This window comes from Pleurodeles waltl, chromosome 5 (assembly GCF_031143425.1).
Source record: "Pleurodeles waltl isolate 20211129_DDA chromosome 5, aPleWal1.hap1.20221129, whole genome shotgun sequence".
NCBI classification, from domain to species: domain Eukaryota; kingdom Metazoa; phylum Chordata; class Amphibia; order Caudata; family Salamandridae; genus Pleurodeles; species Pleurodeles waltl.
This window is the reverse complement of record NC_090444.1, coordinates 1,401,988,950-1,402,015,908: the sequence shown is the minus strand read 5'-3', so window position 1 is coordinate 1,402,015,908 and position 26,959 is coordinate 1,401,988,950. Positions and strand designations below refer to the sequence as shown.

The following is a 26,959-nucleotide window of genomic DNA, read 5'->3' as shown; positions in this document are numbered from 1 at the left end:
CTTTGGGACCCCAGCACCAGAACTAAGGGTTCAGGGTGATTGTACCCTGACCCCTTTCCTTTTTTTTAAACATTTTTCCCGGGACTCGGCTGAAGCTGAGTTCCAAGACAGCTGCCAACACTTCCTTGTTGAAGTGTTGGCAGCCAATGAGATCTCAGCACGAGATTGGGAGGGTTTCAGAGCCTTTGGGTCCCTATATACAGATATTTGCATTTTCTTTAATTTCTCAAAACCTACTGAACACATTTACACAAAATACCAAAAAGGGTGCCTCTAGACCAAGAGTTACCTTTCTGACTAATTTGGTGTAATTTCGTCCAGTGATTCGAGCGCTGTTACCGTTCAAAATATGGAAAAATTAATAGGGAAAAAGCATTTTGGGACCCTCCCTTTTTATAGGCCGCCCCTTGAAGGATCACCCCAAAACTTTCCAGACAGGCGCTGAAGTGAGCCTCGTATTTTCTTGGAATATTTTGTGAAGATTTAGCAAATGGTGCCAAAGTTATCAGCAAAGGTAAAAATGCTTTTTGTAAAGAAACTAGGTACTAATTACCTAGTGGCAACCACCACTAGGTAATATAGATATGTATATATAAATGAGGGTAATGTAACTGTGATTATTTTGCAGAAAACATTACTATATTCTTGGATTGAAAGTGGGAAGACATGCTCAATGTGTGCTCATAAATAATTGAGAATGAATATTCACTAAGGGATTGAAATACTGTATGAGCAAGGAGATTGATTTATGTTTCAAAATACTAGTAGTCTGTTTTTGCTTGCTACAAAATCGACATCCAATGAGCAAGGAACTGAATGGTATTTAAAGACCTGTCATGTGGGTCCAATTTACGTGACCAACATTGAGAAAGGAAATTATGCTGAAACGTGTCTGTTAGCAAATATAAATCAGCCGAAAGAAACCAGTGAGTGCTCATATTTACAAGGGGAGTTGGGTTAAAAAAAAAATAATAATATATATATATATATAAATGTAGTACACATGCATGCACACACAAGTCGGGGATGGACAATTGTTGCCTTTAGTGTTCTAAAGCCCTCACTGTGTGATGCAAACCCTATAATAATATCATCACTTGTAGAGGCAATACCTAGGGTTTTCAGAATTTCAGAATGTGTGGTGTCCGATGTCCTATTATCATTGAAATGGTTCTTTTAGAGTACCCTAACCGTAGGCCAATTATTTCTTTTCTTGTATTTTTACCCATGTACTGGTGCAAATTCTGACATCACAGAATTCACATTAAGCATCATTTACCTTTCACCTAAACTGAAAGTGCTGTTTCACCTTATAAAGGCATCCTTTTGAAGCTGTTTTATACTCACTTATCATGAATGACTCCAGCCCTTAACTCTCACAGCTAGACAGGGAGCATAAAATACATCCTAAGAATTCAGTATGTTCTTCTACAAATAGTTATATTTGTGCATACGCAACCAGGGGCAGCTCCTTCACAATGGCGAAGGAGCGTCTCTCCCCTGACTGAGCCAAGAGCTGAAAGATAAAACGAGTTTTCTTTATAATTTTATCTTTCAGCTGCTGGCTCAGCCAGCAGCATGTGAAGGGAGGGGTGAGGAGGAGAGAGTACACGTAAGTGCACATGTGCGTTTGGCCGTCCATCTCTGGCCAAACACACATGCGCACTTAGGTTTCTCCAGCCCGGTTGTGTTGAACAGCCGGGATGGAGAAAGTGCACAGACCCCAGAGTTGTATCTGAGGGGCAGTCCAAGCCACTCAGACCAAGCCTGACGCTGCTTTCATGCTGGTATCCTAGTGAATGCTGGGACACCAGTATAGGATTGAGGCGGCAGGTGGCTGCAACGGCAAAGGGTAGAGAGAAAGTGTTTTTTTCATTATTTTCATTCCCCCATTCCTGTCCCTTTCCCCACCCACCCCTCTCCTTAAGATTTGTGGCAGCCGCTGCTATACACATCATATAGTAAATCATTTTGGTCTAGTACACCTCCAAAATACTACGCATGACAAATAGTTACTCACACGAAGACCATCGTTGCCTCTTTCTCCCCTGGGACCTTTACTTCCTGGACCTCCCTAGAAGAAGACAGAAATAATGGATTAACAATGTCCAAGTTCAGTGGCTGTTCAAATGCCTACATCATTTTAGGGTCACTGTTAAGTGTTTTGTTAAATATCTGCGAAGCTGATAGCATTAGACAACAAAGAGATTCCCACGAGGACCCAGTCTGTGAGGGTTGGAAATAAAACCACAAACCATTGTTGATTTTGTTGGAATTCATTGTTTAAAGGAAAAATACTCTAAAGTACTTTCTGAACCCAGGTATTTCTCGTCACTATCAAAGGCGAGCGCATTAAGGGTGATTCTGGGTGCAGAATTAAATGACAGTTCTATAAATACAGCAGAGAACGCTTTGTTGTCCATCCACCTAGGTTATTTTACACTATGTGGAAACAATTTAAAGATCTCTCTTTATATTAAAATTAAGCAGTATCTCTGTAGATGCCTGTGTGTGTCTATTGACAAGGAGTGGCTAATATTCACTGTATCAGGATTACCAAGCTTACTAAATTTGCATTGAACGTGCTAACTAAAGCGCTAACAATATTGCCATGATCAGTTTTCTCCTCCACATAGATTGGACTATTTCAACCATAAATATTTATTTTCCGCAGTATGGCACTTGTTAAACAATCAAGTGGCTATATATGATAGGAAAGTAAGCATCCCTCATTTGTGCCTTTAGACTTTTTTGATATTGTGCACAGCCCTTGAAATCGTACACACATTCTGCAAGGTTCACAAGTTCCTATTCTGGGAGCATAAATATCAAACCTTAACTATCTTGATATGGTGTTTAGGCTCCCGCAGGTAACTGTTGGGCTCTCATTCTGCATGTACTTACTGGTGGGCCGGGAGGTCCTTGAGGTCCAATGCTGTCTTGCGCACAGGTGCAGGCGTGCGGAAGTGCTGGGCATTTTGCTTCTTCCCTCTGTAAATGTATAACAATTGGACCATTTTTAAAACAGATTAAAATATAAAATGGAGACTAGTGTTTAAGTTCACATGGGAATTCATTTGCCCCTCTGGAGCACGGTCATTACAAAGTGCCCACAAGAATCCTTACTCTGTGAGCAAATGCATTCCAATTTTAGCAGTAAAAACAGTGCTCATTAGAATGAAGCGGCGTTCTCTACAGTGTCGTGCACACAGCATAAAATTACATTTCTTTGTGTTTTTTTAATGTTGCAGTTAAAGCAGGTAAAAAGTCAGTTTGTGATGGGCTTCTTCCACCTGCCACTGAACAACTTCAGTTGTCCCACTTTAGTCCGTGGAAGAGGAGTTCACTAGATCACATCATGTTCCAGTGCAGCACAGTTAATCATTATTACATTTCAAGTAACTATAAACATACACACATTAACTTGTATTGTATTTATATACGTTTATTTTATATTAGGATAGATTATACAGCACAAGCGTCACCTTCCAGCCACACTGGCGCATTGAACGGGTCCCCTGTTGCTGGTTAGTCCAGACATACTTTTTAGGAGACGAGGTTGCAGTGGTCCAAATACAAATTGTCACGGGACCACCAGATTGTTAAAGACAAATATTTTTGTTTCTTTGATGAACGCTTGTGGTCTAATTGCAAGATAAGCAAGATGGGGAGACTCTAGCAGTTCTGTATTCAAAGTCCTCCAGAAAAACTCTAAAATGTGTGATGCTCACAGTTAACTGGCTCAGATAATTACAAGATGTGTTTCCTTGCACCTTGCATACTTGCCTTCATGGTATCTCCATCTAAACATGCCACATGGAACGTTCATAAACTGCAACTTTTCAGTAGCAGCAGGGTTGTAATTGAGGGGCATTTTCAAGAACTAGTAAAACCCCACTCTACACAAGGAACTAAGCATGAGGGAAAACGTTTTGATTTTGACCTTGGACCCCATAAACGCATTATGAAATTGGTAGGAAATTATTATCTTGCATATTGAGGGAGAGTCTCAAAATCTGAATTTGCATGATCTGCAATTCTTTTTCTTGGGGGGCATGAAGACACTGTTGCTATAGTTGTAGTGGAACAGCACCCAGGCCCTCATGCTCTACACCTGTTACTTAGGCTTGGGTGTCATCAGTTAAAAGGTAGTGTGTTATTGCATTAATTTGTGAGGAAAATGTAAGGTCCGGCATTGAATCATAATTTTGAGAGAGCAGCAGGGTCCTGTTCAGTTATTCAGACAAGTATAAGGATAGAGTGCTCCTGTGTTAATCTCTTACAATTAGTGAATCAGCATTTAGCCACTTTAGGCAGAAATAATTCTCCTTTCTCCAGAAACAGAGATGCTTAAAACACTACGGCCCAGTTTTATGCTAAAGTGGCGCAGTGAGGTGCTGCGCCAAAAATAGCAGAGCCACTTTTGTAATGCAGGGTTGTGCCGTATTTAGTGGAATACGGTGCACCCCTGTGTTTCCACCAGCACTGTCGCCTAATTAAGGTGCCTAGCACCAACACAGGCATCCTTGCACCATAGTGCAAGACTGTCTGCGTTGAGGGGATAGATTGTTTATGTCCAGGAAGGTGTTTCTTCCAGCACATAAACAATCTATAATGGCAATTTGGCACTTCTATGTGTGCTGCAAAATGCAGCACATATAGAAGTACCAAAGCGTAATTCTGAATGATTGTTTATGTGCAGGAAGGGACACCTTCCTGCACATAAACAACCGTCCATGGCATTTTGCTTCTTGTATGTGGGCTGCAAAATGCAGCACACATAGAAAAAGCAAAAAACGAGGAAGAATAAAAGCATTCCTCCTCGTTTTGCAATGCTAATGCCACACCTGGGGTGGCATTAGTTTTTGGCGCTGCCTCAGGTTTACGGCAACTCATAAATCTGAGGCAGTCTCTGAAGCACTGGGTGTTGTGGTGGAATGCCCACAGCAACACCCCATTTCATGCCCCTCTGACGCGGAAAACTGCGTCAGAGGGGCCCATATTTACAAGTAAGTGTAACACCACAAAAAAGTGGAGTTACATCTCCTTGTAAATATGGAGCAGGGCTTAGTGCCACTGGAGCGTCATGAAAAGTGATGCTCCTGTGGCGCTGGGGGCGGCTCTTAAATATGCCCCTTGGTTTGTCATTGCAAGTCTTATAGGAATATGGAAAAGTACAACCTCCTGGGGAAATACCAATATTGCTCCTTCCAGTGGTTGTTCTGGGCAGCTTTAACTCTCCAATCTGAGTTCAGCAAGTTAAAATGAGAGGTAATTTGTGAGCATGGTTTAATCACATTGAAAAACTGCAGGTTCATTTCAACTTGTTCCCTGCAAAAATCCCTTCAGACAATACCTGGAAGAATATTTTGGGGAACAAATCTGAGTCTCTTTGAAAAAATGCATGCAACTTGAAATCCAGGTTTGACTGGAATGTCTCCCAGAGGAATTACTAGTGTTCATAATTAATTCGACATTGTCCTTGTAGTTGTCATTGAACCAGTTATAAATCATTTGTACAATACTCAAATATGTATTGTTATGTGCATTTAGCAAGTAAAGATGTGATCAAAAAATGCAATTTGAACACAACTAATACTGTATCTGTATATACTTGAATGCAGTATGGGTTGCCTCCCAATATTTGTAAACCCTTGACTTCAATGGGTCTCACTTCAGTGGTGGCCTAGACTAAGTCCATTCAGACAGGCGTGGCTGCTCAAGATTGCATATGCAACCTAACGTAGTTGAATCCCATTGTGGGTTCAACACCATTTTCAGACTGGTGCACCTTCCACACTGTTTAACAAGTGACATTGGGACTTTGCCTGTGTCTGATTCTCTCATCATCACATGGAATATGGACTGCATATTGTGAAGTTTCACTACTCTTCCTTTTACACTGGTTTTTCCACATCTCTTATTAATCATTTCTCCTAAGAGTTATATGTACTACTGAACTGCATCATCAGCTCCTTTCATTTACTGTGCTCGTTTACATCCAGTCTTTGCCATGATTATGACCCTTTATCATGGCATGGGCGAAACGCTGTTGACAGCTATCTGGTTGAGAAAGTGTAAGGAAATGCCTCCTTGGCATGGTTGCCCCCTGACTTTTTGCCTTTGCTGATGCTATGTTTACAAGTGAAAGTGTGCTGAGGCCTGCTAACCAGGCCCCAGCACCAGTGTTCTTTCCCTAACCTGTACTTTTGTATCCACAATTGGCAGACCCTGGCATCCAGATAAGTCCCTTGTAACTGGTACTTCTAGTACCAAGGGCCCTGATGCCAAGGAAGGTCTCTAAGGGCTGCAGCATGTCTTATGCCACCCTGGAGACCTCTCACTCAGCACAGACACACTGCTTGCCAGCTTGTGTGTGCTAGTGAGGACAAAACGAGTAAGTCGACATGGCACTCCCCTCAGGGTGCCATGCCAGCCTCTCACTGCCTATGCAGTATAGGTAAGACACCCCTCTAGCAGGCCTTACAGCCCTAAGGCAGGGTGCACTATACCATAGGTGAGGGTACCAGTGCATGAGCATGGTACCCCTACAGTGTCTAAACAAAACCTTAGACATTGTAAGTGCAGGGTAGCCATTAGAGTATATGGTCTGGGAGTCTGTCAAACACGAACTCCACAGCACCATAATGGCTACACTGAAAACTGGGAAATTTGGTGTCAAACTTCTCAGCACAATAAATGCACACTGATGCCAGTGTACATTTTATTGTAAAATACACCACAGAGGGCACCTTAGAGGTGCCCCCTGAAACTTAACCGACTATCTGTGTAGGCTGACTAGTTTTAGCAGCCTGCCACAAACCGAGACATGTTGCTGGCCCCATGGGGAGAGTGCCTTTGTCACTCTGAGGCCAGTAACAAAGCCTGCACTGGGTGGAGATGCTAACACCTCTCCCAGGCAGGAATTGTCACACCTGGCGGTGAGCCTCAAAGGCTCACCTCCTTTGTGCCAACCCAGCAGGACACTCCAGCTAGTGGAGTTGCCCGCCCCCTCCGGCCAGGCCCCACTTTTGGCGGCAAGGCCGGAGAAAATAATGAGAAAAACAAGGAGGAGTCACTGGCCAGTCAGGACAGCCCCTAAGGTGTCCTGAGCTGAAGTGACTCTAACTTTTAGAAATCCTCCATCTTGCAGATGGAGGATTCCCCCAATAGGGTTAGGATTGTGACCCCCTCCCCTTGGGAGGAGGCACAAAGAGGGTGTACCCACCCTCAGGGCTAGTAGCCATTGGCTACTAACCCCCCAGACCTAAACACGCCCTTAAATTTAGTATTTAAGGGCTACCCTGAACCCTAGAAAATTAGATTCCTGCAACTACAAGAAGAAGGACTGCCTAGCTGAAAACCCCTGCAGAGGAAGACCAGAAGACGACAACTGCCTTGGCTCCAGAAACTCACCGGCCTGTCTCCTGCCTTCCAAAGATCCTGCTCCAGCGACGCCTTCCAAAGGGACCAGCGACCTCGACATCCTCTGAGGACTGCCCCTGCTTCGAAAAGACAAGAAACTCCCGAGGACAGCGGACCTTCTCCAAGAAAAGCTGCAACTTTGTTTCCAGCAGCTTTAAAGAACCCTGCAAGCTCCCCGCAAGAAGCGTGAGACTTGCAACACTGCACCCGGCGACCCCGACTCGGCTGGTGGAGACCCGACACCTCAGGAGGGACCCCAGGACTACTCTGATACTGTGAGTACCAAAACCTGTCCCCCCTGAGCCCCCACAGCGCCGCCTGCAGAGGGAATCCCGAGGCTTCCCCTGACCGCGACTCTTTGAATCCAAAGTCCCGACGCCTGGGAGAGACCCTGCACCCGCAGCCCCCAGGACCTGAAGGACCGGACTTTCACTGGAGAAGTGACCCCCAGGAGTCCCTCTCCCTTGCCCAAGTGGAGGTTTCCCCGAGGAACCCCCCCCTTGCCTGCCTGCAGCGCTGAAGAGATCCCGAGATCTCTCATAGACTAACATTGCGAACCCGACGCTTGTTTCGACACTGCACCCGGCCGCCCCCGCGCTGCTGAGGGTGAAATTTCTGTGTGGACTTGTGTCCCCCCCGGTGCCCTACAAAACCCCCCGGGTCTGCCCTCCGAAGACGCGGGTACTTACCTGCAAGCAGACCGGAACCGGGGCACCCCCTTCTCTCCATTCTAGCCTATGCGTTTTGGGCACCACTTTGAACTCTGCACCTGACCGGCCCTGAGCTGCTGGTGTGGTGACTTTGGGGTTGCTCTGAACCCCCAACGGTGGGCTACCTTGGACCAAGAACTAAGCCCTGTAAGTGTCTTACTTACCTGGTTAACCTAACAAATACTTACCTCCCCTAGGAACTGTGAAAATTGCACTGTGTCCACTTTTAAAACAGCTATTTGTGAATAACTTGAAAAGTATACATGCAATGTTGATGATTTGAAGTTCCTAAAGTACTTACCTGCAATACCTTTCGAATGAGATATTACATGTAGAATCTGAACCTGTGGTTCTTAAAATAAACTAAGAAAAGATATTTTTCTATATAAAAACCTATTGGCTGGATTTGTCTCTGAGTGTGTGTACCTCATTTATTGTCTATGTGTATGTACAACAAATGCTTAACACTACTCCTTGGATAAGCCTACTGCTCGACCACACTACCACAAAATAGAGCATTAGTATTATCTCTTTTTGCCACTATCTTACCTCTAAGGGGAACCCTTGGACTCTGTGCATACTATTCCTTACTTTGAAATAGTGCATACAGAGCCAACTTCCTACATTGGTGGATCAGCGGTGGGGTACAAGACTTTGCATTTGCTGGACTACTCAGCCAATACCTGATCACACGACAAATTCCAAAATTGTCATTAGAAATTGATTTTTGCAATTTGAAAAGTTTTCTAAATTCTTAAAAGACCTGCTAGGGCCTTGTGTTAGATCCTGTTTAGCATTTCTTTTAGAGTTTAAAAGTTTGTAAAAGTTTGAATTAGATTCTAGAACCAGTTGTAGATTCTTAAAAAGTATTCCAACTTTTAGAAGCAAAATGTCTAGCACAGATGTGACTGTGGTGGAACTCGACACCACACCTTACCTCCATCTTAAGATGAGGGAGCTAAGGTCACTCTGTAAAATAAAGAAAATAACAATGGGCCCCAAACCTACCAAAATACAGCTCCAGGAGCTTCTGGCAGAGTTTGAAAAGGCCAACCCCTCTGAGGGTGGCAACTCAGAGGAAGAGGATAGTGACTTGGAGGAAAATTCCCCCCTACCAATCCTATCTAGGGAGAACAGGGTCCCTCAAACCCTGACTCCAAAAATAATAGTCAGAGATGCTGGTTCCCTCACAGGAGAGACCAACACCTCTGAAATCACTGAGGATAACCCCAGTGAAGAGGACATCCAGTTAGCCAGGATGGCCAAAAGATTGGCTTTGGAAAGACAGATCCTAGCCATAGAGAGGGAAAGACAAGAGATGGGCCTAGGACCCATCAATGGTGGCAGCAACATAAATAGGGTCAGAGATTCTCCTGACATGTTGAAAATCCCCAAAGGGATTGTAACTAAATATGAAGATGGTGATGACATCACCAAATGGTTCACAGCTTTTGAGAGGGCTTGTGTAACCAGAAAAGTGAACAGATCTCACTGGGGTGCTCTCCTTTGGGAAATGTTCACAGGAAAGTGTAGGGATAGACTCCTCACACTCTCTGGACAAGATGCAGAATCTTATGACCTCATGAAGGGTACCCTGATTGAGGGCTTTGGATTCTCCACTGAGGAGTATAGGATTAGATTCAGGGGGGCTCAAAAATCCTCGAGCCAGACCTGGGTTGACTTTGTAGACTACTCAGTGAAAACACTAGATGGTTGGATTCAAGGCAGTGGTGTAAGTAATTATGATGGGCTGTACAATTTATTTGTGAAAGAACACCTGTTAAGTAATTGTTTCAATGATAAACTGCATCAGCATCTGGTAGACCTAGGACCAATTTCTCCCCAAGAATTGGGAAAGAAGGCGGACCATTGGGTCAAGACAAGGGTGTCCAAGACTTCAACAGGGGGTGACCAAAAGAAAGGGGTCACAAAGACTCCCCAGGGGAAGGGTGATGAGACAACCAAAACTAAAAATAGTAAAGAGTCTTCTACAGGCCCCCAAAAACCTGCACAGGAGGGTGGGCCCAGAACCTCTTCACAAAACAATGGGTACAAGGGTAAAAACTTTGATCCCAAAAAGGCCTGGTGTCATAGCTGTAAACAGCATGGACACCAAACTGGAGACAAGGCCTGTCCCAAGAAAGGTTCCACTCCAAACTCCCATCCAGGTAACACTGGTATGGCTAGTCTCCAAGTGGGATCAACAGTGTGCCCAGAGCAAATCAGGGTCCACACTGAAGCTACTCTAGTTTCTGAGGGTGGGGTGGATTTAGCCACACTAGCTGTCTGGCCGCCTAACATGCAAAAATACAGACAGCAACTCTTAATTAATGGGACTAGAATAGAGGGCCTGAGGGATACAGGTGCCAGTGTCACCATGGTGACAGAGAAACTGGTTTCCCCTGGCCAATACCTGACTGGAAAAACTTACACAGTCACCAACGCTGACAATCAGAGGAAAGTACATCCCATGGCAATGGTTACTTTAGAATGGGGAGGGGTCAATGGCCTGAAACAGGTGGTGGTCTCCTCAAATATCCCAGTGGACTGTCTGCTTGGAAATGACCTGGAGTCCTCAGCATGGGCTGAGGTAGAACTAAAAACCCATGCAGCAATGCTGGGTATCCCTGAACTGGTGTGTGTGAAAACAAGAGCACAGTGCAAGGCATAGGGTGAAAAAGTAGAGCTGGAGTCTGGAAAAATGGCCCAGCCTACCAAGAGAACAGGAAAGTCAGTTGGGAAACCAACTGCAACACAGCAAAAGAAAGGGAACCTCTCTTCTCAGGAAGAAGTTCTGCCCTCTGAGGGAACTGAGCCTTTGGAGCTTGAACCTTATCAGGTTGAGCTCTTAGGCCCAGGGGGACCCTCAAGGGAGGAGCTGTGTAAGGGACAAGAAACCTGTCCCTCTCTTGAAGGCCTTAGGCAGCAAGCTGCTGAAGAGTCCAAAGGCAAGAAAAATGGAACGCATAGGGTCTATTGGGAAGATGGACTCCTGTACACTGAGGCCAGAGACCCCAAACCTGGTGCCACTAGGAGAGTGGTAGTGCCTCAGCTGTTCAGGAAGTTTATCCTAACATTGGCCCATGACATTCCCCTTGCTGGACATTTGGGACAAACCAAGACGTGGGAGAGGTTAGTCAACCACTTCTACTGGCCCAATATGTCCACCATGGTTAAGGAGTTTTGCCTCTTCTGCCCCACCTGTCAAGCCAGTGGTAAGACAGGTGGGCATCCAAAGGCCCCCCTCATTCCACTTCCAGTGGTGGGGGTGCCCTTTGAAAGAGTGGGTGTGGACATAGTTGGTCCACTAGAACCTCCCACAGCCTCAGGAAATATGTATATCCTGGTAGTAGTGGATCATGCTACCAGGTATCCTGAAGCTATTCCCCTTAGGTCGACTACTGCCCCTGCAGTAGCCAAGGCCCTCATTGGTATCTTTACCAGGGTGGGTTTCCCTAAGGAGGTGGTGTCTGACAGAGGTACCAACTTCATGTCAGCATACCTAAAGCACATGTGGAATGAGTGTGGAGTGACTTATAAATTCACTACACCTTACCATCCACAAACTAATGGCTTAGTTGAGAGATTCAACAAGACATTAAAGGGCATGATCATGGGGCTCCCAGAAAAACTCAAAAGGAGATGGGATGTCCTCCTGCCATGTCTGCTTTTCGCTTACAGGGAGGTGCCACAGAAGGGAGTAGGATTCTCACCCTTTGAACTTCTGTTTGGTCATCCTGTAAGGGGACCACTTGCTCTTGTTAAAGAAGGCTGGGAGAGACCTCTCCATGAGCCTAAACAGGACATAGTGGACTATGTACTTGGCCTTCGCTCTAGAATGGCAGAGTACATGGAAAAGGCAACCAAAAACCTTGAGGCCAGCCAACAACTCCAGAAGTTTTGGTATGACCAAAAGGCTGCACTGGTTGAGTTCCAACCAGGGCAGAAAGTCTGGGTTCTGGAGCCTGTGGCTCCCAGGGCACTCCAGGACAAATGTAGTGGCCCTTACCCAGTACTAGAAAGGAAGAGTCAGGTCACCTACCTGGTGGACCTGGGCACAAGCAGGAGCCCCAAGAGGGTGATCCATGTGAACCGCCTTAAGCTCTTCCATGACAGGGCTGATGTGAATCTGTTAATGGTAACAGATGAGGATCAGGAGGCAGAGAGTGAACCTCTCCCTGATCTTCTGTCATCAGACCCAAAAGATGGCACAGTAGATGGAGTGATCTACTCAGACACCCTCTCTTGCCAACAGCAAGCTGATTGTAGGAGAGTCCTACAACAGTTTCCTGAACTCTTCTCCTTAACCCCTGGTCAGACACACCTGTGTACCCATGATGTGGACACAGGAGACAGCATGCCTGTCAAAAACAAAATCTTTAGACAGTCTGACCATGTTAAGGAAAGCATCAAGGTGGAAGTCCACAAGATGCTGGAATTGGGAGTCATTGAGCGCTCTGACAGCCCCTGGGCTAGCCCAGTGGTCTTAGTCCCCAAACCTCACACCAAAGATGGAAAGAAAGAGATGAGGTTTTGTGTGGACTACAGAGGGCTCAACTCTGTCACCAAGACAGATGCTCATCCAATTCCCAGAGCTGATGAGCTCATAGATAAATTAGGTGCTGCCAAATTCTTAAGTACCTTTGACTTGACAGCAGGGTACTGGCAAATAAAAATGGCACCTGGAGCAAAAGAAAAGACAGCATTCTCCACACCTGATGGGCATTATCAGTTTACTGTTATGCCCTTTGGTTTAAAGAATGCCCCTGCCACCTTCCAAAGGTTGGTGAATCAAGTCCTTGCTGGCTTGGAGTCCTTTAGCACAGCTTATCTTGATGATATTGCTGTCTTCAGCTCCACCTGGCAGGATCACCTGGTCCACCTGAAGAAGGTTTTGAAGGCTCTGCAATCTGCAGGCCTCTCTATCAAGGCATCCAAATGCCAGATAGGGCAGGGAACTGTGGTTTACTTGGGACACCTTGTAGGTGGAGGCCAAGTTCAGCCACTCCAACCCAAGATCCAGACTATTCTGGACTGGGTAGCTCCAAAAACCCAGACTCAAGTCAGGGCATTCCTTGGCTTGACTGGGTATTACAGGAGGTTTGTGAAGGGATATGGATCCATTGTGACAGCCCTCACTGAACTCACCTCCAAGAAAATGCCCAAGAAAGTGAACTGGACTGTAGAATGCCAACAGGCCTTTGACACCCTGAAACAAGCAATGTGCTCAGCACCAGTTCTAAAAGCTCCAGATTATTATAAGCAGTTCATTGTGCAGACTGATGCCTCTGAACATGGGATAGGGGCAGTTTTGTCCCAAACAAATGATGATGGCCTTGACCAGCCTGTTGCTTTCATTAGCAGGAGGTTACTCCCCAGGGAGCAGCGTTGGAGTGCCATTGAGAGGGAGGCCTTTGCTGTGGTTTGGTCCCTGAAGAAGCTGAGACCATACCTCTTTGAGACTCACTTCCTAGTTCAAACTGACCACAGACCTCTCAAATGGCTGATGCAAATGAAAGGTGAAAATCCTAAACTGTTGAGGTGGTCCATCTCCCTACAGGGAATGGACTTTATAGTGGAACACAGACCTGGGACTGCCCATGCCAATGCAGATGGCCTTTCCAGGTTCTTCCACTTAGAAAATGAAGACTCTCTTGGGAAAGGTTAGTCTCATCCTCTTTCGTTTGGGGGGGGGTTGTGTAAGGAAATGCCTCCTTGGCATGGTTGCCCCCTGACTTTTTGCCTTTGCTGATGCTATGTTTACAAGTGAAAGTGTGCTGAGGCCTGCTAACCAGGCCCCAGCACCAGTGTTCTTTCCCTAACCTGTACTTTTGTATCCACAATTGGCAGACCCTGGCATCCAGATAAGTCCCTTGTAACTGGTACTTCTAGTACCAAGGGCCCTGATGCCAAGGAAGGTCTCTAAGGGCTGCAGCATGTCTTATGCCACCCTGGAGACCTCTCACTCAGCACAGACACACTGCTTGCCAGCTTGTGTGTGCTAGTGAGGACAAAACGAGTAAGTCGACATGGCACTCCCCTCAGGGTGCCATGCCAGCCTCTCACTGCCTATGCAGTATAGGTAAGACACCCCTCTAGCAGGCCTTACAGCCCTAAGGCAGGGTGCACTATACCATAGGTGAGGGTACCAGTGCATGAGCATGGTACCCCTACAGTGTCTAAACAAAACCTTAGACATTGTAAGTGCAGGGTAGCCATTAGAGTATATGGTCTGGGAGTCTGTCAAACACGAACTCCACAGCACCATAATGGCTACACTGAAAACTGGGAAATTTGGTGTCAAACTTCTCAGCACAATAAATGCACACTGATGCCAGTGTACATTTTATTGTAAAATACACCACAGAGGGCACCTTAGAGGTGCCCCCTGAAACTTAACCGACTATCTGTGTAGGCTGACTAGTTTTAGCAGCCTGCCACAAACCGAGACATGTTGCTGGCCCCATGGGGAGAGTGCCTTTGTCACTCTGAGGCCAGTAACAAAGCCTGCACTGGGTGGAGATGCTAACACCTCTCCCAGGCAGGAATTGTCACACCTGGCGGTGAGCCTCAAAGGCTCACCTCCTTTGTGCCAACCCAGCAGGACACTCCAGCTAGTGGAGTTGCCCGCCCCCTCCGGCCAGGCCCCACTTTTGGCGGCAAGGCCGGAGAAAATAATGAGAAAAACAAGGAGGAGTCACTGGCCAGTCAGGACAGCCCCTAAGGTGTCCTGAGCTGAAGTGACTCTAACTTTTAGAAATCCTCCATCTTGCAGATGGAGGATTCCCCCAATAGGGTTAGGATTGTGACCCCCTCCCCTTGGGAGGAGGCACAAAGAGGGTGTACCCACCCTCAGGGCTAGTAGCCATTGGCTACTAACCCCCCAGACCTAAACACGCCCTTAAATTTAGTATTTAAGGGCTACCCTGAACCCTAGAAAATTAGATTCCTGCAACTACAAGAAGAAGGACTGCCTAGCTGAAAACCCCTGCAGAGGAAGACCAGAAGACGACAACTGCCTTGGCTCCAGAAACTCACCGGCCTGTCTCCTGCCTTCCAAAGATCCTGCTCCAGCGACGCCTTCCAAAGGGACCAGCGACCTCGACATCCTCTGAGGACTGCCCCTGCTTCGAAAAGACAAGAAACTCCCGAGGACAGCGGACCTGCTCCAAGAAAAGCTGCAACTTTGTTTCCAGCAGCTTTAAAGAACCCTGCAAGCTCCCCGCAAGAAGCGTGAGACTTGCAACACTGCACCCGGCGACCCCGACTCGGCTGGTGGAGACCCGACACCTCAGGAGGGACCCCAGGACTACTCTGATACTGTGAGTACCAAAACCTGTCCCCCCTGAGCCCCCACAGCGCCGCCTGCAGAGGGAATCCCGAGGCTTCCCCTGACCGCGACTCTTTGAATCCAAAGTCCCGACGCCTGGGAGAGACCCTGCACCCGCAGCCCCCAGGACCTGAAGGACCAGACTTTCACTGGAGAAGTGACCCCCAGGAGTCCCTCTCCCTTGCCCAAGTGGAGGTTTCCCCGAGGAACCCCCCCCTTGCCTGCCTGCAGCGCTGAAGAGATCCCGAGATCTCTCATAGACTAACATTGCGAACCCGACGCTTGTTTCGACACTGCACCCGGCCGCCCCCGCGCTGCTGAGGGTGAAATTTCTGTGTGGACTTGTGTCCCCCCCGGTGCCCTACAAAACCCCCCCGGGTCTGCCCTCCGAAGACGCGGGTACTTACCTGCAAGCAGACCGGAACCGGGGCACCCCCTTCTCTCCATTCTAGCCTATGCGTTTTGGGCACCACTTTGAACTCTGCACCTGACCGGCCCTGAGCTGCTGGTGTGGTGACTTTGGGGTTGCTCTGAACCCCCAACGGTGGGCTACCGTGGACCAAGAACTAAGCCCTGTAAGTGTCTTACTTACCTGGTTAACCTAACAAATACTTACCTCCCCTAGGAACTGTGAAAATTGCACTAAGTGTCCACTTTTAAAACAGCTATTTGTGAATAACTTGAAAAGTATACATGCAATGTTGATGATTTGAAGTTCCTAAAGTACTTACCTGCAATACCTTTCGAATGAGATATTACATGTAGAATCTGAACCTGTGGTTCTTAAAATAAACTAAGAAAAGATATTTTTCTATATAAAAACCTATTGGCTGGATTTGTCTCTGAGTGTGTGTACCTCATTTATTGTCTATGTGTATGTACAACAAATGCTTAACACTACTCCTTGGATAAGCCTACTGCTCGACCACACTACCACAAAATAGAGCATTAGTATTATCTCTTTTTGCCACTATCTTACCTCTAAGGGGAACCCTTGGACTCTGTGCATACTATTCCTTACTTTGAAATAGTGCATACAGAGCCAACTTCCTACAGAAAGGCATTCATTAACTGAAATTTTGTGCAGAACCCGTTCCTTCTTCTCAATATTTTAATGCTTGCTGGATTTCAGAACCTGCACATGTTGTTGGCATAAAGCTCTGGGCTCCTTCCGCCATTTTCGTTTTTATTGTGATCGTTTTTTGCATCACAGCCCCAACTGATGTGTGCTCACCATTCACTGAACACTTGTTATTAACCCATTCTTATTGATTCAATGTGTATGCTACACACAAGTATATAAGGATAAAGTATTACTTTTGTTGACATTGCATTTTTGGTCATATCCCAAGGCACTGAACAATTCAAGTAACATGAGTGTAGCAGGTGTGTCTTCTAACAGTGCTCACATGATGGCCTTCTAGATATTGAGCATAAGAGTTTCCATGACTACATCTGCGTCTGAACTCTAACTAGTGATGTATAGTAATTTCAGAGACTGCATCAAGATCTGTGGTGCTTTTGAAGCTGTCCCTTCCAGAATATTGCTTAGATGGCATTGGTTGAAATTAGATTGTTAGTTGGAAAAACAATTTGATTAGCTGTTGGTTTCATCAGGAGTGCCTCTTTAATTGATTGATGGAATATCTTGGCCTTCTCTTACAAAAGCATTTAAGAAATCCTATCTGTTCAATTGTAGTGTTGGGGTTTGTCAAAGAATAGTAGGAGATAGTTCACTTTTTCAAGTGCTGAGCAAAGAGCATACTGGGCAGTCCTCAGTTGTGTGATATGCTGATAAAAAATGGACACCTTGATGGTTTGTTTGGAAGTCTTCCAGATTAATTTTGCATAGGAACCACTGTAGTTCCATGTTCTGTCCTGTTAAAGCCTCCCATATGCCCGCAGAACTGTTTTATATTTTCTAGTGGCTTGATCTTTCTACAAACAGTGACTGAATATGGCTCCTCTTTTTACCATTGCTGATTTTAAGCTGATACAGTTTTTTTCTCACTTTGGGATCAGGTTTTTCTCTTATCTTTTTGCTGGAACTAATACTTTGAGTGATTTTAGGAGTGCCGTAGCAGTTTTAAAGACTTGGTTTTTATTACTTGTATTGCTGCTAAGATTTTAAGCTAAACAGAGTGTGCAGGAATGGCAATCGTGATGTGGTAAGGCTTTGTGGACTCCATTTCCTGATCACTGATTCACTCATGTGTACACTCAGTGATGAGCTGGTAAATTGGAAATTAAGCAATAGATTATGATGGGTTTCTTTTTATTGAATTTTGATTTGATTCAGTTTCCTTTCCAGGTGGCACCTGTTCGAAAATTGGTTGAATGTTTAATGCTTAACTCCAAAATACATGAAAATCCTTGCTGTCACAGGCTCTGACCCTAATATGCACAAGTGGTTAGTTATTAAGAGTTGAGAAAAATAAGTAACAGCATTCAATGTTTAATAGTTAATCAAAACATTCTTATAGGTTCACTTGGAAAAAGTGCTATATGACACAAATTGTAATTAAATAATTCACATGCGTGCAAGACCTAAGTAAACACCTGTGTAGGCTATTTCTGACATCATGGAGATCCTTAAAAAAGAAAGTGACACAGAGCTGTGCTGTAATTAGTTTATGTTACAATTCAGTGTAGTGCCATTAAATAGTAGAAATCCATATCTAGAATTTCCATATTCAAGATAGACCACACATATGTCCACACTGGAATGACAAACTAATGTTTGAAATTGAATTGGTAGAGCAGCAGGAAAACAAGTATTGTCAAAAATGAAAGAAGCAACTTTCTGTGCTGCGTCATGGAGTCGCCAAATAATTACTCAAATAAAGTTGGAAATCTGATTTCTGACTTTTGTGGGATTCATAAGGAAGTCAATGAATGTGCCCAGAAATGTACCACTGCTCTATATTTTTCCTTCTCCATTCTAAGTCAGTTGCAACTACCTGATCCAGTATGACAGAAGATTAATTGATTTTTTTCTCCATGTATTTTATTATGGGATTATGACTAAGGGGCTCATTACGACCTTGGCGGGCGGAAGATCTGACCGCCATGCGGCCGCCAATGCGGCCGCACCCCGCCGCGGCCATTTGGAGATCCCCGCTGGGCCGGCGGAAACCTGGTTTCCGCCCGCCGGCCCAGCGGGGATCACGGGCGCAACATAGGAGCCGGCTCCACATGGAGCCGGCGGTGTTCCGGCCGTGCGACGGGTGCAGTTGCACCCGTCACGCTTTTCACTGTCTGCAGTGCAGACAGTGAAAAGCCGCATGGGGCCCTGTCAGGGGGCCCCTGCACTGCCCATGCCAGGGCCAGGTGCCCACGACTCCCCGTACCGCCAGCCTTTTCTTGGCGGTTCAGACCGCCAGAAAAAGGCTGGCGGTCGGGGACACGTAATCCCCTGGGCAGCGGGGCCATTGTGGCGGAAAATCGCCGGCCCCGGCGGTGCGACCGCGGCGCTACCGCCGCGGTCAAAATACGCAGGGAGGCACCGCCAGCCTGTTGGCGGTGCTCCCGTCATTTTGGCCCTGCGGTTGTAATACCGCCAGGGTCATAATGACCACCTAAGTGTCTCCACATACCTTTCACGTTAAATTTAAAGTTCTTTTGCAAAGAAGGTTGTGATTGGGACTTTTGCTAATCTATATTTGTTTCGATTTAAGATTGATTTCATTTATCATCTTATGACAACCTGATAGTGTTTCTACATATACAAAATCTTAATTTGTGTAATTAAATATTAAAATGGCAGATAGATGTAGCCAAAGAAACTTGTACTTACCATAGAAGGAATGTCACAGCATTTGTCTCGGCTGGTCCAGCCGACAGTACACACAATGTCGAAAGCCTGGAGCTGGAACTGTGGGATAAGGTAACCAAAGAATTGTAATCTAGCATCATGTTATCAGAACAACATATTTAACACTGTAAGCATATAGGTCAAGGTTTGACATAAAGAAGATGGTTCTTCACATCCGCAGGATATACAAGAATACATTGTTTTCAGTAGTTAAGTTGCACAGCTAAACACACCTTTAAATGATCTCATGAAGAAATTCATTTCAGGGAAAATTATAAAATTATTTTAACATTCAACATTTTCAAGATGATACTGTAGCTTTGCGCCTCACCTATCTGGTCTTCCACCTGGGCAAGTTTCAAAGACAACCTTTACAGATGACCAACCTTATTAGAGTATTGGGCAATGTTATGTAGTCCAGATCCTAACACAAACTTTTGGTGACACAAAACAACAGTAACTATCCCATTGAGAAATTTGATTAAATAGTGACACATTGCAATTTATTTGATTAAATTCAATGACTCCCGTACAGAGACTACAAATGGGTTAGGGTTTTGCTAAAGCGAGTGTTGTGAATATTGCTTTTTCAAAGTTTAATAAAATCCCTGCAGTCACTCAGGTTCTGATTGGGGCAGATAAGGGTGAGCAACATTTCAGGATGACAGTGAAACCCATGATTATTACCATGTCCTTTTTGATCCTTATAAAAATGAATCACTGTACCAAATGTTGCTAGACTATTTGTTGTATTAAGCTACTGGAGTTTGTCATATCTAATGATGTAGACCAAACAATTTGGTTGTAAATTACAAGAAGTGACAAGATTTTGTCCTTAACAGATCAATACAAATGTATTGGCAGAAAGATACATATTGTTCATTAGGGGCCAGACCATTTGTGGTATATATTTAGTAGTGATGTTCCAGTGATGAATTAATCTTGTATTGAGGAAGACCCTTATGTAGATATTGTTTTAAAAGATTATTGAAGTGCGATGTTTTTATCTTTCTTTTTTTGGCATTTGTGGAATGTACCGTAAAATGCTTCAATTTGTTATGACGTGTTCTTATGGGAAACTGGTTTACGACAACTGTTCAATCTAAATTATAAAGTGCACATTAAGAATTCAGTAACAGCTATATTGCACTTTACACTGTATGGGATTTTTTTGACTGCTAAAAAATATCCCTGTGACAAATGTTCACAAATATTTGCAAAGATGTATACATGCACCTAAAATTAATTATATTACATTTCTTGCCAGCTAGTCAAGGAAAAGAGGGCTTTCACATTTAAACTTCAATTTCGGATGCAGGAAAATGTTGTGGGCAAAACGTCACCTAACATACTGTGAAAACAGGGTCAACGTAGACTGTTTGTTGTCAGGAACTTTCAATAGAAAATTGAGAAATGAAAAAACAGACAACAAATGCATAGCTGGACTGTTGAGTTCAGATAGCAGTCATAAACTAAAATTTAGAATTTAACCTATAGTCTTAACTAATAAGCCTTACCATGAATACATTTGCAAAATATGGGCTGTTTTTTTTAACCTAGTGTGTCAAAACTTCCTGCAAATGGTGAGTAAGGTATACCCACTGCCGGGTCAACCACTTTTTTTTCAGCCTCCCATTTGTGGGCAAAATAAAAGGCAGTTTCAGCTGAGACCAGAATCATGAAAACCACAGATCACTGCAGCTCATTTTCCTTCAGGTTGATAAAAAAGCTGCCAAGATGGGCTAATGAAAAGATTCCCCTCTTTTCCTTCCTTGCCTGCCCAGAGTCAGGCGGGTATAATGGCCTGCGCTTGTCACTGGAGCAACGTCGGTTTTCCTGTTTGTCCCTACTTGGCAGCTGAGGCCAATGGTGACTACACATGTGATGATGCCAAAGGGATATCATTGATGATGTGTTCAATGACATTATGTGGCCTATTCACATTGGATTTTTGGTGTATGTAAAGTAGTGTACTAAACTAACTAAAATGGTAATATTCTACTTCCATACTGATACATGCTTTGTGAATCAGCACCTATGTGTGAAGAATTGAGCAAGGCATTGGAAGGGCTTATATTGGTTTGACTAATTGTAGCATTTGATTTATAAACACATTTACCTTAGTAAATATTGCTAAAAACAAACAAACAAAATACATTTTTCTATACTTACCGGTGCTGATCTTTTTTCCCCTCTCATGAGTTTTCCAAGTACTTCAGATCCATCTGTGCTTATGTTACCAGCTGCCTTAATTGGCTTCTCCATTACTTCACCACAATCAACATAAGTCTTCACAGATGTGGAAGAAACAACAATGTGTACCTAATAGAATGAGAAAGAGATAAAAACCCAAATTAAAACTGTGGTATATTATTATTAGTAATGCAGGTTTGTGTAATGGTAGCTTAGCAACATGTTACTTAGAATGTAGAATGTAGGACGTTAGATAAGGGTTGAAGACAGCACTGGCAGTTATGTCTGGGATCTGCCAAGGTTGTTCGTACTGTTATACCAGAACATAAATAAAAGTAAAAGTAAAAATTTGTGCAGTGTATCTTTGTCAATGGTGACTAGTATGGAATGTATCCTTTGAAAACCAACCCTAAACAAAATTGGATGGGAAGACAATGGAGTTCCTGTGTGGCAACAGGCCCGTGCATCAAAGAAGTTCTGAGGCCCAGGGAGTCAATGTCAGAGGTGTAACAATAGAATAAGTGTGCGAGCGATGATAAAAGAAAGGAGTTGTAATTCAGCTAGAAGTCAAATAAGTGCAAGGCGTGTGAGTGAGTGAACCATATCTGTGAAAAGTGAGAGAAATGTGATGAGTACGCATGAACCTCACCAGCAATGCTGCAGGAGAATGGAGGCTGTGATGACGATAGCAGTGCAGCCCTCACGAGCGCAGTGCTGCGTGAAAACAGAGACAGTGACAACGGCTGTTCATTTCCCCAGCGCTGATCCAAAAGAAACCTCAGTATGTTTGTTGCAGAGCAGTACAGGTACGCAAAGTGTAAGGAGTGCTAATGTGGTTATTCTGAGCATATCATGTCATGATATAGAGAAGAGTAGCGGCAAAACAAACACATAAAGGAAGTGGTTACCTGTTTAAAGGAGGTTGAGGAACCATTGTGCTGTACTGTGAGTGTTGTTCTGGCAACATAGTTATAGAAAACAGGAAGTCCCTCTACATATGAACTGGGAGGTTTTCAAGATGAACTATTCTTGGGAACACTACACTGCCAACTAGTGGGAGAGAGCGCGTTTGTTTGGCATCCATTTTGGAACAGACAGCGATGGCTACATTTGTTATGTTAATTTGTTATATTCCATGAGACTACGGTGACTAAGTTTGTTGTTTTAATATGTTGTGTTTGTTTAATTATAATTATAGTATTGGATATTTGTATGAATTAGTCATGCAGTCTATTGCCTCTCCGCTGGTTTTCCTAGCTGCCCCAGGAGATCCAGTATTACTATAGGAAGACTGGCAAAAAGCATTTAAGACATATTTAGAGGCTCTGGGTAGAGCTATTTTTGTGGCAAAGACAGTAGCGGCCACTGACAGGGACGGCCAGACAGGCAGCACACAGAGCGGTGGGTGGCAGGCGGGAATAATGGATTTAAAAAAAACACTTAGCTGAGCTGCCCGATGCCACCTAGGTGCACTGGCCGCCTCCATGTTTCTCTGCTCCCCTCCCTACCCAATCCACGTGCTTTTCTCATGTGAAAAGCAGAGTGAATGGCTTGAGCAGGCTGAACTGCCGCTCAGGGAGGGAGGGGGAGCCTGGGCTTGGTCTCCATATGGATGTAAATTACAGCTGGGTGAAGAGTTCTAAGCGAGCATGTCAGTTGGCCGGCCTCAGGTGGCCTGCCAAACTGACATGCGCACTTAGAGCAAACCACCGCTACTCCTCCTCCATGGTGACGTGGGGGTTGCTGGCCCACCTCACCCTCCATAAGTGGAAAAATAAAAAGATAATAAAGCACTTTTATCATCATTCTATTTTTCTGCCTTTTAGCAGTGGGGTGATGCTCCTCTGCCATTACAGAGGGGCCGCTCCAGGGCAAAGAGAAAATTGGCTCTGGTAAAACATCATCTGGGATAGAGGGGAGGAAGGTGCTACCATGTGGGAATATTAATGCAGATGGTGATGAGGATGGCAAAAGGGATGATGAGTATACCCTTGCTATGAAAGCACTAGAAGTGCATTTTGCAAAAAAATGAAAAATTCGCCGTGGAGCATCACAAGTTCTTTTCACAGGCACAAGCAACTAATGAGTCTATAGATAAGTATGTAAGTGCATTGCGTACATTGGCAGTCACATGCAATTTCTGGGGCCTCTATGAGGAAATAAGAAGAAGGGTGCAATTGCAAAGACTCACAAAGTAAGGAATGTGTCTGTTGTATTTAAGGATGCGTTGAAGGCAGAATTGAGGAGGTTATTTGATTTGAGAGTGATTGAGCACATTGAGGTATAATTATGATTAAGTCCAGTAGTGACTGCATGGAAACCGAATGGGAATATTAGAATGTGTGTGGATTTAAGGGATGTAAATGAAAATATATGGGTGGACCGTCACCACATATTCAATATAAACGAATTGTTAGCTGGGGTCAAAGGGTGAAAAGTGTATTTAATGCTCAATTTATCAAGTGCTTATCACCAGATTTTGCTACACCCAGAATCAAAGCATTTTACCTCATCCATAACATGGGAAGTGGCATTTCAATTAGTGCTCATGACTTTAGGTCTTGCGTCTGCTTCAGTGGTGTTTCAAGGAGTTATGCAGAATTTATTGGGTACAGTGGGGAATGTATGATGTTTTCAGGATGAAATCTTTGGGTGGGCGGAGAACAAAGAGTAGCATGATGAGATATTGAAAAAAGTGTGTGGAATGTTGGAAAAACTAGGACCTTCTGTTGAATTAAACAAGTGTAAATTTGCATGTCATTGTGTGGAGTACTTAGGGCAAACTATATCTTATCAAGGAATCAAAGGAAGACGGCGTTGGCAATTATGTCTGGGATCCGCCAGGGTTGCACTGTTCTACCAGAATATAAATAAAAGGAAAAGAAGAAATGTTTGTAGTCCATCTTTTTCAGAAACATTTGAGTGACTGCTGGTTTACGTTAATTTCACTCTTTGTCATCTCCAGATGCTCACCTCACCTGCTCACCTGTTCTCAGTTCCAGGCCTTTAACAGCTAAACATACAACACATCCTATTGGTGAAAGACACCATTCACTGGTATCTCTTTGTTTTCACTCATCCTGCCTGTGACAACTGGTTTCTTGTGGTACCAGGGCAGTCAGGGGTTACTGGGCTCAGGTGCATGAATTGAAGTCAGCATTCAGCAGTGGTGGACCCCAAAATGGATAGCTAAGTACTCCTCTCAATCACTTGACTCTCTCAAGGTAGCGAGACAGAGCAGTCCAAGGCTTACTCAAGAAGGTGAGGTGGTTTAGACATTCATAAAACAGTTTACTCCATGATACTGCCAGTAAGGTCAATGTCCAGTCAGTGCTTTACTTTATAAAAGTACTTAAATGCACAAAATAAAAATATACTACATGTAAAGCTGAAAAACACAGTGAAGACCAGAAATCTCTACAACCCTCTCAGTCAGAGTTCTGACTCCAAACAGGAATATGTCTCCTAGATGCTAAACATTATGAAAAACAGTTACAATTTGAGTATCCACAAGGTTACTCTTCAAAGCTGGAGCAAAGGCACCAATACTTGTATTGCAGTGATCTGGCCGCAGCAGTAGATATGAAGTCAAATGTTTCCGGTCCATCCACCCAAAACAATGGAAGTGCCCAACCTTTTTTGAAGAGGACATCAGGGATCTGATTAGGGATGCCTAATGTCTTAGCATAGTCACTGAAGTATCACTACTCAGTAGCCACTGGGCTAACTGTAGGAGAGTAGTACACGATCAGGGTGAAAGTACACTCCTGTACCCTTAAATGGCACAAAAAGTATCAGGATCTGTACCAAAGAGCCCACTGCTTGCAGTCTAGAGTTCTAATGGCAGGGTAACCATGGGGGTGGTTCGTATGTGCTACTACTACTGGGCAAGCAAAGATAAAGCTGAAGGCTGCCGTTATCCTCATTGTTAATGTGCAGTACTTTTGTTTTCTTGAGCAACAACCTGGAATCTCTTTTTGTGTGCTTCTAAATACCAACTAGCTCTACAATCCTTACAGTTAGCTCATTTGCTGCTGGGATACCGCCTGATCAGTTAAAGCCTGGTTTCTTTGGTCAGACTGGCAAATTCCTATCCAGAGCCAATCCAACACTGACACATCTTCTCAATCCTAGGCTCTGTTCTCAAGAATGGCAGAATAATTAATACTCCAATGGATCTCACTCCTGGATTTCTGCTTACTCAGCCACCCAGTTTTTGGCCGGTCTGAAAACAAGGATAGCGTTGATCAAACCACTGGCTGATGAGATCATGTTTTTATAATTCCCAATGGACGGGATGAACTAATTTGTCTGTCTGCTGCTTTTGAATCCTAGGAGCCCCACTAATCCTGAGGCATATTTCTTGTATGTTCACTGCCTTATCAGTGCAGGAGGACAGCCTGTTGACCTCCTCCCCATCTCTTTGTACCTGCCTGTGCTATCACCTGGGAGTAATGTTAATTTACGTAAAGCCACGAGGCCCTGACCATCACTCAGCAGAAGAGAAGCCTGAGCTAAAGAAAGATTAGGGTTAGTTCCTTCTCCACTCCATGAAGCTCCTACAAGAACTAGAAAGAGGCATGGGGATCTGGAATGTCCAGCAGAACAGATACCATCTTGGCTTACATTTAACACAATGGCTCACCAATCAATCCTTACTCAGTGACACACTCACCATCACAGCACATTTTCTTAAGTATGATAGAGGCAATAAGAAACCAGATAACGGAGACTACACAGACTTTACCAGGAGGAAACTGATGGGCAACCCCTCCTAAGGGGTATAGGTACCCCTAAGCATTGATTTATGCTGCCAACACTACCAGTCTATCTCATCCTGGACAGACAGGGCAATAGCCACTTTCTGTAAAAGTGAGGTGCACTTTGCATGTCCCCTTGACCTCAGTGCCAAACTCTAGGGTCACTGCCCATGTAACTCAAAAGAACCAAGGTGGAGCCTATCTAGGGCAAGTAAGAACACTTTCCAGAATCATGCAGAAGACTTTCTGTCCCAACGCTGCCTGTGATTCATATTTGAAGTTTATTCCAGTATTTATAGCTCCCACGTGACTTACCAGTGCCTTAATGTGTTCATCAGAAGGGGCTGTATTACGTCTCCCATGTCAAACCATTGCATCAACGGCATAAATATTCAAATGTATGATTGACTTATTATCTTTTGACTCAGTAAACCAATGTGTATGTAAAGGGCGCTGCTTGCATGGGGAATCTGTCTGAGCGAGAGTGTGGATAAATAAGTTAATGTTCAGGAAAAATAAGACCGCGGGTGAGCTGTGACTTGTGAGTATGAGCAACACAAATTGTTAATATGTGATGTGTGACGGTGGAATAACAGTAGTAGTGTAAATGGGTTATGTTAATAGGGGTTAAATAATTTGAAAGTGATTATTTGTTTTTTAAGGCTGTTTGAAATTGTCTGGCTGGATTTACACAATATGGCAGCTCCTTTCTGACTGGGACCATGCA

The 26,959-nt window shown here is 44.5% G+C and overlaps 1 protein-coding gene across 3 annotated transcripts in view; it reads right to left on the bottom strand.

Moving 5' to 3' along the window:
- The window catches only part of COL12A1 (collagen type XII alpha 1 chain), a 307,200-nt gene that overhangs the window by 40,882 nt on the left and 239,359 nt on the right, over positions 1 to 26,959 (bottom strand). For all 3 annotated transcript variants that reach the window (XM_069235673.1, XM_069235672.1, XM_069235674.1), the window contains 4 exons: positions 21,452 to 21,601; positions 19,262 to 19,339; positions 2,905 to 2,991; positions 2,021 to 2,074 (listed from right to left, as the gene is read on the bottom strand). In XM_069235673.1, the coding sequence (XP_069091774.1) occupies positions 2,021 to 2,074; positions 2,905 to 2,991; positions 19,262 to 19,339; positions 21,452 to 21,601 (369 nt within the window). The remainder of the gene's footprint in view (positions 1 to 2,020; positions 2,075 to 2,904; positions 2,992 to 19,261; positions 19,340 to 21,451; positions 21,602 to 26,959) is intronic.